The 15,755-nt window shown below is 34.9% G+C and overlaps 1 protein-coding gene across 3 annotated transcripts in view; it reads left to right on the plus strand.

Moving 5' to 3' along the window:
- LOC139155884 (LIM/homeobox protein Lhx9) overlaps nt 1-13,895 on the plus strand; it is a 37,404-nt gene extending 23,509 nt beyond the window's left edge. For 2 of the 3 annotated variants that reach the window (XM_070731231.1, XM_070731230.1), the window contains 2 exons: nt 4,506-4,708; nt 6,033-6,613. In XM_070731231.1, coding sequence (XP_070587332.1) covers nt 4,506-4,708; nt 6,033-6,290 — 461 coding nt within the window. In that variant the 3' untranslated portion in view covers nt 6,291-6,613. Of the gene's footprint in view, nt 1-4,505; nt 4,709-6,032; nt 6,614-12,450 lie in introns of those variants that run through there. The other variant, XM_070731232.1, reaches the window with a different exon arrangement.
- The last annotated feature ends 1,860 nt before the right edge of the window (nt 13,896-15,755 follow it).

Raw genomic sequence — 15,755 nt, forward strand, 5'->3', positions numbered from 1 at the left:
CCTGTTCCGAGGTTTATTCTGTTCCTGCATGATGATAGTTTGGTTAAATCATTCCTGAAGAGTGATAGCTTAATAGTTCAAACAAATTCACTTGTATTCTGGTATGAAATATATTGATAGACCTGAGTCCTATTGATATTCACAGGGATTCTTTCCACATAATAGAATCAGGATTTTAGAAAGTTGCTTATTTTTTATGTAACTGGCTCATTTTAGTTGTGCAACTACAGCTGCAGTGTTAGTCACAGCTAAAAAGCCAAGAGTCAATGGTCTACAATTTACACTTTTCTCAATGATCTAATCCTGTTGAGGATTCGTGGCAATCGTACAGCTAACAGTAAAACATAAATCTATATAAAAACGAGTTTACAGAGAGCTATGTCATATAATATCTATACTTACTGAAGCATGAAACTAAAAGAAACCACCATTTGCTGCTAAAGGCAGCTCCTAATATGTGATTATTTGATTCATACATTGTTCCATCCTTTTTTTCCAGCAAGAACTACAAATATATATATGTGTTTCCATCATATATTATCTCTTAGTTTGCTTGTTTTTAATGGTCTAACAGTTATAATCAATCACTTTAGCACCAAGGCCCAGGCTTGACTGACAAGGCAGAAAGCATACCTTCTGCATGAGAAAACAAAATCCTAGTGCTTTCTCCAAAATGGAGTTGCTGTTCGTTATAAACACTTGGGGATTGGTGATAATCCTGGATCAGGTCATGCTTTTCCTGAATGAGGTCTGAGATACAACCATCTTCTTGGACTTGTGGCTATCGCTCAAGCAGCAAATAGAACTCATGACTAGGGAGATTTCATACAGGTCCAGTCATGGTCCATAACTGTTGGTTATGGTCCAGATAATTATGATTCAGGAATGTTCTGGCAATGTTAATTTATGTCTGCCTAGAGACTGGATTACAGGAACATGGCCTTTGTGGGTTGCTTTTGGAGATGACCCAGAAGTTATAGCTAGAACAAAATGCTGTAGTTAGACTACTGATGGGACAACCAGTGTGAACTTACACCTAATTTGATGGTTACTTGTAGTTTCCATACTCAATTCGAAGTGCTAGCCATAACCTCTAGAGTTCTGTTCTATATCAGGCTCCCTGTCCAAGTCAAATCTTCATTCCAAGTCTGGTTATTGAGAAGAGTTCTATTGAATACCCTCCCTCCTGGTGAGGTAGATGCAGCATGGAACAAAAGCATGCAATTTCCCACTCAATGGAACTCTCTGAGGTGGATCTTCCTCCCTGATTTTTAGAAGCAAATTAAGATGATACCATACCATTATGGCTTTGGTCCAAACTGATTAAAGATGTGGTCTAAATATCTAATAAGAATGTGCTTTATTGCTTTATTCCAGATGGGCATGGGCTGGTCCAGTTTTGATTTTTCTTCACGTCTTTAGGTGAAAAGAAAATGTTAGCGCTATCCAGCAATGCATAATTGTGGGTCTAGAAAATATATTTTCTATTGAGAAATTAGATTGATGAAAATTACACAAGAAAAGTGAAGAAAAAAATAGAAGTTGATTCCTTTTCTTGCAAGCTCTTATTTGTTTATTTTATTTATTTAATTAGATTTCTATGCCACCCTTCTCGGAGCGACTCAGGACTTCGAGAGTCGCCCTTCTCGAAGCAACTCTTTCTCTGTTGCACAGCATCCACTGCTATTAATTTGAGTAAAGAAAGCAGCTAATAGGCAATAGCTTTAATACTCTCCTCAGAGTTGGCTGAACAAAGTGTCAGAACTATAATATATAAAATTTGAAATGTTTCCTTATCGTCCTGGAGAAACGTGGCTTATAAATAAAGTAAAAGAAGTAAAAGTTGGCAGGCACTCTTAGCAGATGGTTCATTAATGTACATTTTAAGGAAACAGCCATGTTGCTTCTTTTGCATTTTTATTGAATCATCACTCATCCCATTATTTGGTTTATCATTTAAAGTTAATGCTGAATGAAGCAATAGATTTCTGTACCATACCACCTCCAATTTAGCATTGTGCTGGTGAAGAATATTTATCCATAGCAACTTTAATGCTTCTGCATGTAAGAAAATATTCTATGCTAAATAAATGCATCAGGGTGAAGTATATTATTATTATTATTATTATTATTATTATTATTATTGCCACCAGTAAGAAGTCAATGAAATTTTAGTCCAAAAGATTTGGAGGGTGCTAGATGGCCTTCTCTTGAATTAATTCAATTCAGAAAGAGATGCTGTGGATTGATGGCGCATGTGTCTGGAATTGGGTAAGTATCATCTTTGGATAGAGTTCTGTTCTTCCTGGATGAGCAGAAGTGTAAATAGTATTTATATTCTCCTAGATTTGTTTCCATTACTCAAAGATCCAAGTGGCCTTAATGGACCATAATATATTTGGCCAGTTGCCCCTGAACCATTAGATGACACATTTCTTTAATAGGATGGCCTTGTACCTCTATTGGTAATCTTTGCTTAAGGACAATCATTGGGATTAGCAATTCTGTTGCTCAATGATGTGACATGTGCCAACTTATGACAGTTCTGTTGTTAGGCAAATCCATGCTGTTACAGTGTTCTGTGGCCTTGTAATTGCTATTTGTGATAACCTGTTGGTTTTCCATTTGGCTTTGTTTGTTGGAAGTCGGCAAAGAGGACTACAAATAGTGATCACATGACCATAGGATGCTATAACCATTATCATTGCAAGCTAATTGTCCAACACCAAAATTGTAACCACGTGACTGTGGGGACACTGCAACAGCCACAAGGAATAGACATAAATCCCTTTGTTCAGCACTGTGATAACTTTGAATGGTTGCTGAATGAGTAATTAGTTGTTGAATAAGGACTGCCTGTAATTCCTTTTCTGGTAATTTTCTAGTTAGGTGACTGCAGTATAGGTTTGCCCTGAATTATTTGAATGCTTCAGTTAATACTGAGTAGAGTGGCCGGATTGCTAAGGGAGCCCTAATAACTGCCAGGGCTTCTAAAGTGAAGTTTAATAATGACATTTGAGGTATGCAGCCCTGATACCTGAGCACTGGAGTGCCATTCCTAGTGTGTACTTGCCTAACCATGTTTTGTCATAAGAGCTTTACATGGGGACCTGGGGAGGAGCTTCTCGATCATGGTATCTCAGCTCTGAACACTCTTTTTCTGAGACTCTAAGAAAAAAAAATCAGTTTTGTTTGCTTTACAGTGCCATATTTAATGGAGAAAATAAATCTTCACAATACAAAGGGAAATCCCATATGAGGAAATTGCAACATAGAGAGCCCCCAACATTCCATCCCATATCAGCTGATGAGCTCAATATTCCGTCTCCTTCACCAAAGGGCTTTCCAAACTCTACTGCCTACTAGTAGATCTCATTTATTCATCCCCCACCCAAATGCCATTACTCTGCTAAACAAATAAGTTCCTCAACACTGTCAAAACTATTTACTAAGTCTGCACTACTATTAATTTTCTCATCATTCCCATCATCCGTCTCCTCCCACAAATGGCTGTATGACTGTGACTTTGTTGCTTGTACTGATACAATTTATATTGACTGGTTCCTAATATGTTTTTATTGCTTATTTGTATGTGGACTATCATTAAATGTTGCACTTTATGATTCTTGATGAACATATCTTTTCTTTTGTGTACACTGAGAGCATATGCACTAAGACATATTCCTTATGAATCCAGTCACACTTGACCACTAAAAAAAATCTCCTATTCTACTCTACTCTACTCTACTCTACTCTACTCTACTCTACTCTACTCTACTCTACTCTACTCTACTCTACTCTACTCTATTCCAAATACACTGATCAGGACCTGCTTAGTTTCCCCAAACTGGCCAGTTAATCAGATCCTTATGATTTTCCACCTTCTAACTCTCAATTTCTATAAAATCTTTGCTTTCTCATGTTTGGGGTCTCTTTCTTTCTGGTAAAGCATGCAGCAAAATAAAGTGTGGTTCTCCTCCTCCATGTTGTGCCCCTTCTTCAGACTGTTTCTATGACACATGCAAAGGTCTGCTTTTTATTCTTGCATTTGGGTCACAGCAAGTGACTCAGGGTTACTATTATTTTAAAAACCCTATACTTTTCTCTTACTATGTTATATTCATTTTTGTTTTTTTAATTATACTTTATTATTTTATACTAGAATATCTTATAGTGTATATTCCATTTTCATATTTTTAGTAATAAATAGGTAGCAGGGATCACCTTAAAAACGGAAGGACATGAAAACATCCAGTCCTTTCACTTGTTTAGAATATGTCCAGGAGTATACTACCTCATTTTCTTTATATTATATCTATAGTACATTATGTGAAATTAATGTAATCATGCAATGGAAGGCAATATGTTAATATATTTTTGTAATGTAATCATGCAATGGAAGGTAATACGTTAATACATTTTTTTTGTCTGTGTACACAGAGGTAGAACACATAGCTTATTTTCAGCTTTCCAATTTTGTTGTTGTTTGTTGCTTTCCCAAACAGGTTGCAATGAAAATGAGGCAGACCATCTGGACAGAGACCAGCAGCCTTATCCCCCATCTCAGAAGACTAAGCGCATGCGCACTTCTTTTAAACATCACCAGCTCCGTACCATGAAGTCCTACTTTGCCATTAATCATAATCCAGATGCTAAGGACCTCAAACAGTTAGCCCAGAAAACTGGACTAACTAAGAGAGTTCTGCAGGTAAGAAGTCTCTGCTTAAATGTCTTCCCTCCATTCCTTTCTATTTAAAAAATGCATTTCCCTTACATTTCCCTTCTGCTATCTTAAATCAGCTGACTCCTCCAATAGATAAATAAATATTCATTTCCATATTCAGATCTTATCCTCCAAGGGTACTGAAGGTATATTTAAGTGGGCAATTATGCTTCCCTCCAGAGCTACTCCTCTCAGGACTGAAGGAGAATCAATTTTGTTTGCTCTGATTGGGATGGGAAATATGTAAAATATGCTGGTATCCTTTGTAATTAAAACAGTAATTGGATATTGAATTTAAGGCAAATAATTTATTTTACTGCATTTCTCCATTTTTATTAGCCAGAAGTAACCTCAAGAGTCCTCTGTGTCAACCTGAACTGAGTTTTATTATATACAGTCAACAGTCCTATGGGAGTATTTGTTGCTATACTGCATTATATAAGAATACTAAGATGATATGAAGGAAACCATTTTGGCCTAATAGTGTCACTAGCAAGCTGATTTAACACTATACATTGAAGAGTTTTTGGAGGACTGTATAGAAAACATTCATAGATTTAATTCTCACCACTGAATTCTGAAGCAGTGCAGTGCAGCAATGAATACATCACATGGGATTTGTGTTGCATGTAAAAGTGCTTTAATCTGTTATTTTTGGATTGCTCTGTAAGATGTGATGCTCTCAAATCTGACTCTTTCATAACATAGTTGAAACCCCCACAATTATTTTGGAAGAAGTTATAATATTTTTAACAGATACAGGGGTCTGGCCATAATATATCATACCTCTAAATGATTTAGATCATTACTTATGGGCCAGTTCCATAGAAGCCAACAAAGATGAGTTGAAATGAAGTGCATCTCTGTATATGAGAGACCAGTGATCTTAACGTAACTAGCTCAGCTCTGATACACAGAAACCACATAAGAAAAGTGATACATGAATTGTTTCATCCTACATTTAATACTCTCCATGTTTTTAAATGATTATAAGAGTTTTTAGTGGAATATTTATGTTACTAAGATGTTACAGCACAAGTGTAAAATAAAAACAATCACAAGTGCCCATTAAAATGATTACAGTATTCGATAGTCTTAGTGAATTATCATTGAAAAGATCCCCAGTTAATATAGTAGCAAGTGTGATCAGTGCATGTAGGGGAAGGAGGAGAAAGGTAAAAAAGCAAGAAGCCCACCATCCTTAAAAATGCAAACAGAAATAGGGAGAAGGAAAAAAGACAGGGGGGAAAAAGATAGTCAAAAATAAAATATAACTTTGGTAAAGAAATCAATTGGGATTGGTTTGCAGGTTTGGTTCCAAAACGCAAGAGCCAAATTCAGAAGGAATCTTTTGCGACAGGAGAATGGGGGTGTTGATAAAGCTGATGGCACGTCACTTCCTGCACCGCCCTCAGCAGACAGCGGCGCTCTCACTCCACCCGGCACTGCGACCACTTTAACAGACCTGACCAATCCCACTATCACTGTAGTATCATCAGTGACCTCTAACATGGACAGCCACGATTCCGCGAGCCCCTCACAAACTACCTTAACAAACATTTTCTAACATTTGATTTCAAAATAATTCTTATTTGGTACTTCTGCTTCCTCTTCTTTTTTCTCCATTATATGATTATAATTACTATTAATATTATTTGCAACAATTTTTTAAAAAAATAAAACACCACCACAATATATTTGGGAAAAATAACTTGGTGTATAGCACCCACAACCACTTGGCAAATGAGCTTGCAGTAATAGAATTCTATTATAATGCAACATGAACTTGTCTATAAATTGTTGTTGGATTTTCTTTTAATCATTGCCTAATTAAAGGGAAGGTTTAAGTGCCTCTTAAAATTGTATGTTCCTTATTTCCAGAATTTACTGGGGGCAAAATGGTTGATATATTAATCAGAAAATGTATTTCCAAATAAATAGATCAGTGTTTGTTTTCTTCAAATGATTGGCATCTGAATCATTAAAAAACATACAGTTGTAAGGGAATCCCACTGAGCAAGGCTGACCAAGCTCTTTTGGTATCAGATGCGGAAAAATCTAAATATATTTAGCACTATAAAATCTACCACTCGAAGTAACTGAGTTCCTTTTCCATATCACATTACTCTATCCGTGAGTTCAGTGGACTATATTTCTAAATGAAACTAGACTTATCATTTTAAAAGCAGGCTTTGGCCAGTTACCAAATTTGGATCAGTAAAGAGGTTTGCTCTAAGTCAGGTGATCTGTGTGACTTGCTTTCTTTATTTTATGGTGGTTCCCTGCAATTTGGAAGCTGTCTTTATGATATGTTTGCCATGTACAAAACCCACTCAATTTGCATTCTACCGTGTCATGATATGACTTGGGTTGGCATGCCAAGCTAGTGGTAGTTGCTTTTGGCATTAAATTATATGACTGACCTGCCACTTACAAGGGACCAGCATAGCCTGAAGAAAAAAGTTGTAAAGAACACAACGTTCAAATAATATACACATTGGGATATATAGAAGAAACCACTGAATAGGAAGAGCCTAAAGAATCAAACTATCATGCTCTGAGGTCAGTTCTTATAATGTTATTGCACATCAGTTACAAATGTGTGCTAAGACAGTTGTTTGTATTCATCCTGAGACATGCGACATGTCCTGTAGAGGAGTCTCACTCATATACAGATCACCTAATTAAACCATATATGGGTTGAGTATTAACATGATTATGTCAGAGATATTTGTGGCCTGCCTAGCCCAGCTGTCTGTGACTGTTCCCTCAGTTCATTTTTAGATGCCAACATGCTTTGACCATGTTTTAATCAATGCCAGTATTTCATACTGAAAGGCTGCCCAGGAGTGATTTGCATTTCAGATTTTTAATCCACAATTTGCATTCAGATACTTACATTTTATACTTTCTTTCATTTTGTACACATGCAAGAAAGTTGTAAAAGTTTTGTTTTGGGACTAACGTTTGCACAGTTTTTATTAGCTTAATATGAGTGGGGAAAAACAAGAGAGGGAGTAGTGTGCCCTGGAAATAATAGGCTTCAGCTCCAGAAACTGTGAATTCTTCATTTAATCAACTGGCTTCTGTATGATGCTTTATGCTATGTTTAGAAGCCTTTTCAGATATATAAAAACTGATAGCCTAAATGTGAAATTCTATTTCCTTTCTTAGCCATCAGCATAATCTAAAACAAAAGGCAATTTATTTCTGAAAATGCATTGTATACAGGTAGTCATCGACTTATTACCACAATTGAGTCCAACATTTCTGTTGTTAAGTGAGATATTTGTTAAGTGAGTTTTGCCCCACTTTATGACTTTTCTTGCCACAATTGTTAAGTGAATCCCTGCAGCTCATAAATTAGTAATCTGGTGGTAAGGGAATCATGCTATAAAGGTCATAACTGTGAAAAATGGTAATAAGTCACTTTTTTCAATGCCATTGTAACTTTGAACAATCACTAAACAAACTGTTGTAAGTCAAGGACTACCTGTATAAGAGCTTGGTTTAACAGGTTTCATTTCATGTATCATGCTAAACATTGTTTAGTGCAGGGGTGTCAAACTCAAGGCCTATGGGTCAAATTCAGCCTGCAGGGCCACCCTGGAAAGAGTGAAGGACTGGCCTGTGGTGCCTTTGCAAACAAAAACAGGCTCCCGAGCTCTATTTTCAGCTGTGATAGCTTCCTGCAACCCTCTGTCAGTGAAAATGGAGCCTGGGAGGGCCCTCCTGAGTTCTGTTTTCATGAACTCCATTTTCACTGGCAGAGGATTGCAGGAGGCTGTCACAGCTGAAAATGGAGCTCGGGAGCCTGTTTTCGCTCGCAGTGTGCTTGGGCCATTGTAGGCATCAACACAAGTGATGTTGAGCTGGCCATGCCCACCCTGGCCACGCCCAACCCAGCCCCCCAAGGTCAAACATCACCCTCATACGGCACTCAATGCAATTGAGTTTGACATCCCTGGTTTAGTGACTAAATCATAACTTATTGGGTTTAAGTTAGTTAAGTTACAGCCTTTTCATTTACAAACCTCATATATCACATTAAGTCCTAATTAAACTGTATGACTTAATGTGGTATAGGAAACCTTTCACTTTTTCCATGTTTGAGCTATATTATTTTTCAGGATTTCTAATATCCCAGCTATGTCTACATACACATGACGAATAACATTTAGACTACATTAACTTTTCAGCTAACTTAGGCTATTTATGAATGTCAATCGTTAACTTTCTGTCCTGCAGTCTAATAAATTGTGCTGGAAAATAGAACAGCTTCAGACAGTATGAATGTTGGTTATGTGTATCTAACACAAACCTTTTTTCTAAAACACATTGATCCTAGAAACATTTGCTTGGGGCTAATCCCTATTCAACTGAACAAACAAATATAGTTTCCAGCTTCATCTGGTTTGCAGGGGGACTGACAGCAAAACACTAACATATCCAAGATTAAATTAGATAGCAATCATGGTGATTTAAAGGGAATAATTAAATGTATACTCAGTGTTGTTCCATGGAAATAAAATGGATTTCAAAGTCCATAATTTTTGCTAGATATTATCAGTAGTTCAAGGCTAATTTTTTGTCCTATTAAAATGGTAATGCTTTCTGCTCTATATTAATTATATCTAAACAAGGGGGTTTATTCTGAGCCAACAGGCTTGAGGATTGCAGCCATTACAGTATCTATCTTGGATATTGTTTCTTCCCTTAATATGCTTAAAATCCAGCATGTGAATTTTAAACACTTTTACATTTCAATAGGACAACGTGGAGTACTATAAGTCTAGAAAAATAATCATAATCTTTACAAAATTACTAACCTTTGTCTTTAAAACATGAATTTCCATTATTAAAGTAACTGTTCAGATTTTCAATCATTTTCAGAAGAAGATGAAAATAGTCAATATATAATTTCTTAAAATGTTTGAACAATTACTTAAATATATTTATTCTTGGATGTTTTGAACATGCATTTTTTCTAACATGGGTAAACGCTGGCCATTTTAATGTATTAACTTCAAAAGACAAGTTCAGCAAATATGTGAATAATACTGTGCTTCTGTCATATTGTAAGTCTGCCTGTTTTAACTCACTGGGAGCTTATTTCCAAGTAAATATATATATACTGTACTGCGCTAGCTACATGGAACTTCACCTAGGGTTAATTTGTGTGTATGGATTTATAATTAATACACAAAATAACACATGCAGAGGTAGACATTCTGCCCCAGCAGACTCACAGCCAAATGTGGTCATTCTAGCATAATTCAGTGGGGTTTTAAAATGTAGTCTTAATGTGATTGAAAATCAGCCTCATTGAACCCAATGGAATTAATTTTTGATTACACATTATTTGGATTGCCCTGTATACAAGTTTAATTCCGTGTTGGATGGTGACCGCTCCCCCTGCCCCCATTTTTTTCATTAAAAAGGGAAGCAAAATCTCTCTTCCAATATGAGAAAACACTTTACATTAAAAACAAAATCCTTTTGAAAACTGAAATTCTTGGAAGCTGCCAAACTCAGAAGCCTTGTGGATGTATTGCTGATTGGAAACACCTTTCCTAGTTTACATTTGCAAGTGGTTCATTTTTTTTTAAATTTAAGCTAAAGTCTGAATGGTCTGGGCAGTGGTGAATGTTCATTTGTATCCTTTATTTTGATAAAACACTAAACAGGGGAGACTTTCCAAAAACTGTCAAAATAATGTTTTGGATAGATTGTTAAGAATAACTTTTGCACAATGTTTTATATTTTATCCATCTTCTCTTTGTTCTCTTCCCTTTTCCTTTCAATCATACCTGTCTCATTTTATTTAATTTTTTAAAAAATTGATTATTTGAAAGTGGGGGAGCTTGATCTCCAATAATGAGTGGATACATACTGACAGTTCACTGCCCATATTAAAGTGCATTATTCTAACTTTTGCTCAGGGTTTTTAGAAAATTAGCACAGAAAAGTAGCTTATTTTTTAAAGAAAAAACAATGGAAGAGATGTTAACACTGTAATGGAGAAAATGTGTCTTTGTTGTTATATATTTAGCCAGTGTGGTCATAATCTTCTAGAAGGCTTAAGGCTGCTGACCTGAAGCACATTTAGAAGGAAGGAAGTTCAGTTGACAGGAGTGAAATTTACTTCCAAGTTGATATAGTTAGGATTGAGGTGCCAATCTTGGACTTTTACTATTACCTTATGGGCATTTACCACTAACCAGACCAAACAACCTTGGAAAGGCTGAGATCTTTATTAATACACTTTTACAGGTACAAAAATTGATACATATAAATTTTGTTCTTTGACAGAACAACTATATGGTACTATAGATCTACTTTATTAAGTAGACTTCTTATAACTCAGTTCTACAATGTGCCTTATGCTATAACTTGGGAGTAAGCTTGTGGAAAAAAAATCAGGATATATATGTGTTGTTTGTTAAATTAACTGTTTTAAACCCTTTTGACACCTCACTAGTTTTGTACTGTTTTACCTCTTATTTCTGAAACTCTTTTTATGGTGTAACCTGGTAGAGGGGACAAACATGTCATAGAAAGCAGTTGTGCACTCTTTCGGATATAGTTGATAAATTCAATAATCTTATATATTGAGCTTCGTGTTTATAGTACAGTTAAGTGGTCTAGCAAAGTTGTCCATGTTTTCTTTGTTTTATTGAAAAATGCATTGTATAGAAAGTATTTCCCCTAAATATTTATGGACCAAACAATTGTGATATATCCTATTAAATTTGTGTGAATAAACCATTTTGAATCAAAGGAGTTTTATTTACCATCAGTTTTCTTTTTTAAAAAATGGAGTCTTTCCTGACTGTGACAGTGTGTTGTGTTGCTTTACAGTATGTGTGAATTTGTGTGAAGTACTTAACACATTAATGGGAATCTTACAGCAATTTCAAACTAAGATTATTTCTAGTTTTTGTTTAATAACAATATACCTGATGTAATTTAAGCTTTCTATTTTTAAAAATTGAAAACAATGCTCCACTGATTGATATTACAACCCAATCTTAGGTTGCAGTGTTTAATAATATAGCTCTGATTCAATGAACTCTAGTTGTACCCTATTTTCCCCAAAATAAGACATTCCCTGATAATAAGCCCAATCAGGCTTTAGAGTGCATGGCAAAAAGGCCAAGGGCTTATTTAAGGGTTCAAAAAAAAAGACAGGGTCTTATTTTGGGGGAAACACGGTACTGAAGGCCAATGAAAAGTTGGACAAGTTAATTGCAATTAATTTTAGTCCCATTGAACACAAATTCAACTAGCTTGAGGTGGCTTAGAATGGGAATTCCCTTCAAGTCATAGTGAGCACAATTTAAAATTTTAAACCAAATTATGTCTCGTTAAAAGGAATGGGACTTAAATTAATATTGATTCAATGCATTTCATTGCATTTAATGAGATTAAATCACAAACAACAGTTACTGGGTTGCACCTGTTTGTGTTTTAAGAACAGATTGGCATGTTTCTTTTAAAACCATTAAAACATAAAACCAATTCCAACCCCAATCAAATAAATCTAAAACCCAAAGCCCAGAGAATATAGGAGTGGAAGTAGTAATTGCATGAAAAAATAATAAATAATTATGGTGAAATGCATCACAATTTAGTTGTTAGGTTTATTGAACACAAATTAAAAGTGCAGACCCCTAAAAGCCAGGTTGCTCTGTAGTTTAATAAATTGTCACTATGATTTCTTTCAGGGAGAACAAATCTTGGGGCATTACAGCCAAACATCCCGACGTTTGAAAATTCCCTAAAGTATTAAAAGAAGGGGAAAGTTTGATCGGAAATCCACTGCAGTGAAGACAAAGACAATATTAGGTTATGATAAACTATACATTTAAAATTTATTGAGCCAAAAATAATTCTTTAAAGACAGACTCATTGTCATTTCCTGAATGTTAACACGACATATGTGATTTGATGGTGTCTAATTAAACACTTGGAGGCTTGTGTGACATCAGAGCAACCTGGCAGAACTACCCAGTCAGTCCAATTTGAGAAGATTTTTCCTTTTTTATGAATCTATTTAAATTCACATTTGTCAAGCAAAAATACCTGTAAAATAAGATCTAAAACCTGAATTCATTCATACTGCTTGCCAATGTGTATTAGTCATATATGTTCAATGGCATTTTTGGTAAATTTAGAGAAGTCTCTCATTTAAGATATTAGGGATCAACATTAGTATTATTTGTTTCTGACTTAAAATTTAAAGCAACCTGCATGCACTTTTCCATCTGTCACCTAGAGTGTACTTTTTCTGTATGATGCATTTCGCTTTGATGTTTCCTGTACAGTAGTTTCATTAATAAATATTTTACTTGATGCAAACTTAGTAAACCCAGACATAACTGCTGAAATTATTATTATTATTACAATTTTTTTTTTACAAAATCCATGCAGTATATACATTCTGCACTTTCATAAAAGTATTTGGAGCATATGAAACAAAAGAGACTGTTCAGAAACATAAAATTACTTCCTTGATATTCTTCTGATTTTATTTTCATTTCTCCCCCTGCACAATTAATATAATTCATATCAGTCAGAAGAGCACGATCCAGCACATTTTCAATTAGCATTTCTGTTCTTAACATCAAGTAAACTGGAATGTTTAAATTTGATTAAAATGTATTTTGATTGCTTAAATATTTAAACAAGACATTCCTGATCAATGGTTACTAGCTACCTGCACTCCTGTTAAAACATTTGATCCATCATTTGAATAAAACTTAAGCAAATCAATATGTAATACAATGAATCATGTTAATTTTTAATAAGATTACATATTCACTATGCAATGAAGAAAATCACTCAAGATTTTTTTAAAAAATAGTTTCAGCAACATTAACCTGTGCACCATTCAAATCATTGGTGAATTTCAGATATCACAGTTGTTATTTCTTTATGAATAGCCTTGTAATCATTAAAAGGCATTATCTCCTGTGAAATATTAGAAGAACTATATTCCTGTCAAGCTGTACATCCAACACACATGTTAATTTGTTTAATAGGTTTGCCAGCAGAAGAAAAATAATTCTTTTCATTTAAAACATTTTTCATAAGTACAAATGAACCCTGTGTAAACAATGTACCTTTTATGAATATGATCTGACATTAAAATATTTCATTTGTGTGTGCATGCTGAGCATTTTGAATGTTTTCTTAAACTCCTTCATTTTTATAAATAATGGGAAACAAAACAACACATTACAAAACAAGCCAGAACATAAATTGCATCCATAACACAATGTTATATTTCTGATGGTCATAACATGCAAATTGTTTGCAAACATGTTGCCTATAAAAAACCTCTGGGAATTTAAAACAGACTTTGAAAACAATCATATGAAGATATATACACATTATACTATTTATATTTTCTCTTCTTAACATCATTAAAAACTTATGTTGCATAGAATTTCTGTAAACTGTTAGGGTAGTGGCTTCATATTGTTTATAATTTTTTTAAAAATCCTAAATGTTGCTTTTGCAATACAGTACTAATGAATTGATTCCCATTGTGATATAACAGAGAGAAAAGCACCGGCTTGCTTTCTATTTGATGGGGGCTTCAGATGATGTTGCTATAAAGGAAACAGAAATCTTGCATTTTCTGTTTTTTTTTTAAAAAAAAACAATAATATAATGGCACCACTTTTGCCACTAAATCTATTATGAGGACTTTTCTTGTTAAGAATATAAATAAGGCTCTCTGGATTTTTTAAAAAAAACTAGTATTGGTCATTATATTACTAAAGTCGAACTTTTTGCTGACTTAAAGGGTGAACTCTTAAGCTATTTTGTGCAATTGTGAGGTGATAATGTATTCCAGTAATGAACTCGAAAGTAAAGTGGGTCTAGTAGCTACAGCTTTGAAGAGACACCAATAAAGTGAATTCAGGTGGTTGGGGTTTTTTTTCTGTTTCAGGTTTGTCCAATAGCAGCAATAGAATTTTGGATAGCAGTGTGACAAATTGCAGCAATTATGAATAGCCACCTTTGATAATACAGTGCTATATCAATGACATTGTGAAAAGTTAATTTGTTAGCTACACTCAACTATCCAATAGTCTGCGGGTCTATAGTTTTTTTTTTTAAAAAAAGAGTGGCAGGGCAGATGAGATACTAAAAGTGAACCTTCTTGAGATTGAAGTGTCCTCATTTTGGTAATCCAAGGATTGTAGATGTGGATAGCTTTGACCAAGTATCCCTGAGGGATTGAGTTGAAATTTTACGCTGTGCTCTATTACATTACACGAAGTGATTCACAATGAGATTTTGCCATCTGAGATCTGAGGTAAGTGTTCTTTTCATGTGGAGACATTGCAAAGCATCACTCTGAAGAACTGAAGTAAAATCACAATGTAGTTTCATATTTGACACAACAGACTTTCCTTTTATCTTAACTGTATCCTTGACTCATTCATATGCTACATAATGCTCCCTGAGGTGATAGTAGATGGCACAATACCGGTACTAATTTTCTAAAACATACAACACTGCCCCTTGAGGATTGAGAAAATATGGTATCTCTGCAACATACAATCTAGTTCGGACAAAACTGGCTCAGATCATCTAAATGTCAATTATGCACACATTTTTAATATGGAATAACAAGAATGTATGAGAAATGGAGGTGATATCAATATGTTTATCATGCATTACACAAAGTGATAATTTAACTCTCAATTGAATAGTACACATGGAGGACAGATCCTCCTAGATCAAGGGTGTCAAACTGGTGGCCCATAGGCCAGATGCATCTCACACAGGCCACGCCCACACCATCTCCATAAATGGGAAAAACAACATGAAACATTACATGACGGCAATATGACGCAACAAGTTTGACACTAATGTCCTGAATGGTATTATTTAGTGTTGTGTGGTGCAGATGTCATAGGCCTTGATTTTATTAGCTTGTGCACCCCAAGGATTACTGATCATTGTTCAGACACTTCTTTGGAGACTCGACTTTTGAAGAGCATTGGTCATTTTA

The sequence above is a fragment of the Erythrolamprus reginae genome, unplaced genomic scaffold, assembly GCF_031021105.1.
Source record: "Erythrolamprus reginae isolate rEryReg1 unplaced genomic scaffold, rEryReg1.hap1 H_8, whole genome shotgun sequence".
NCBI classification, from domain to species: Eukaryota; Metazoa; Chordata; class Lepidosauria; order Squamata; family Dipsadidae; genus Erythrolamprus; species Erythrolamprus reginae.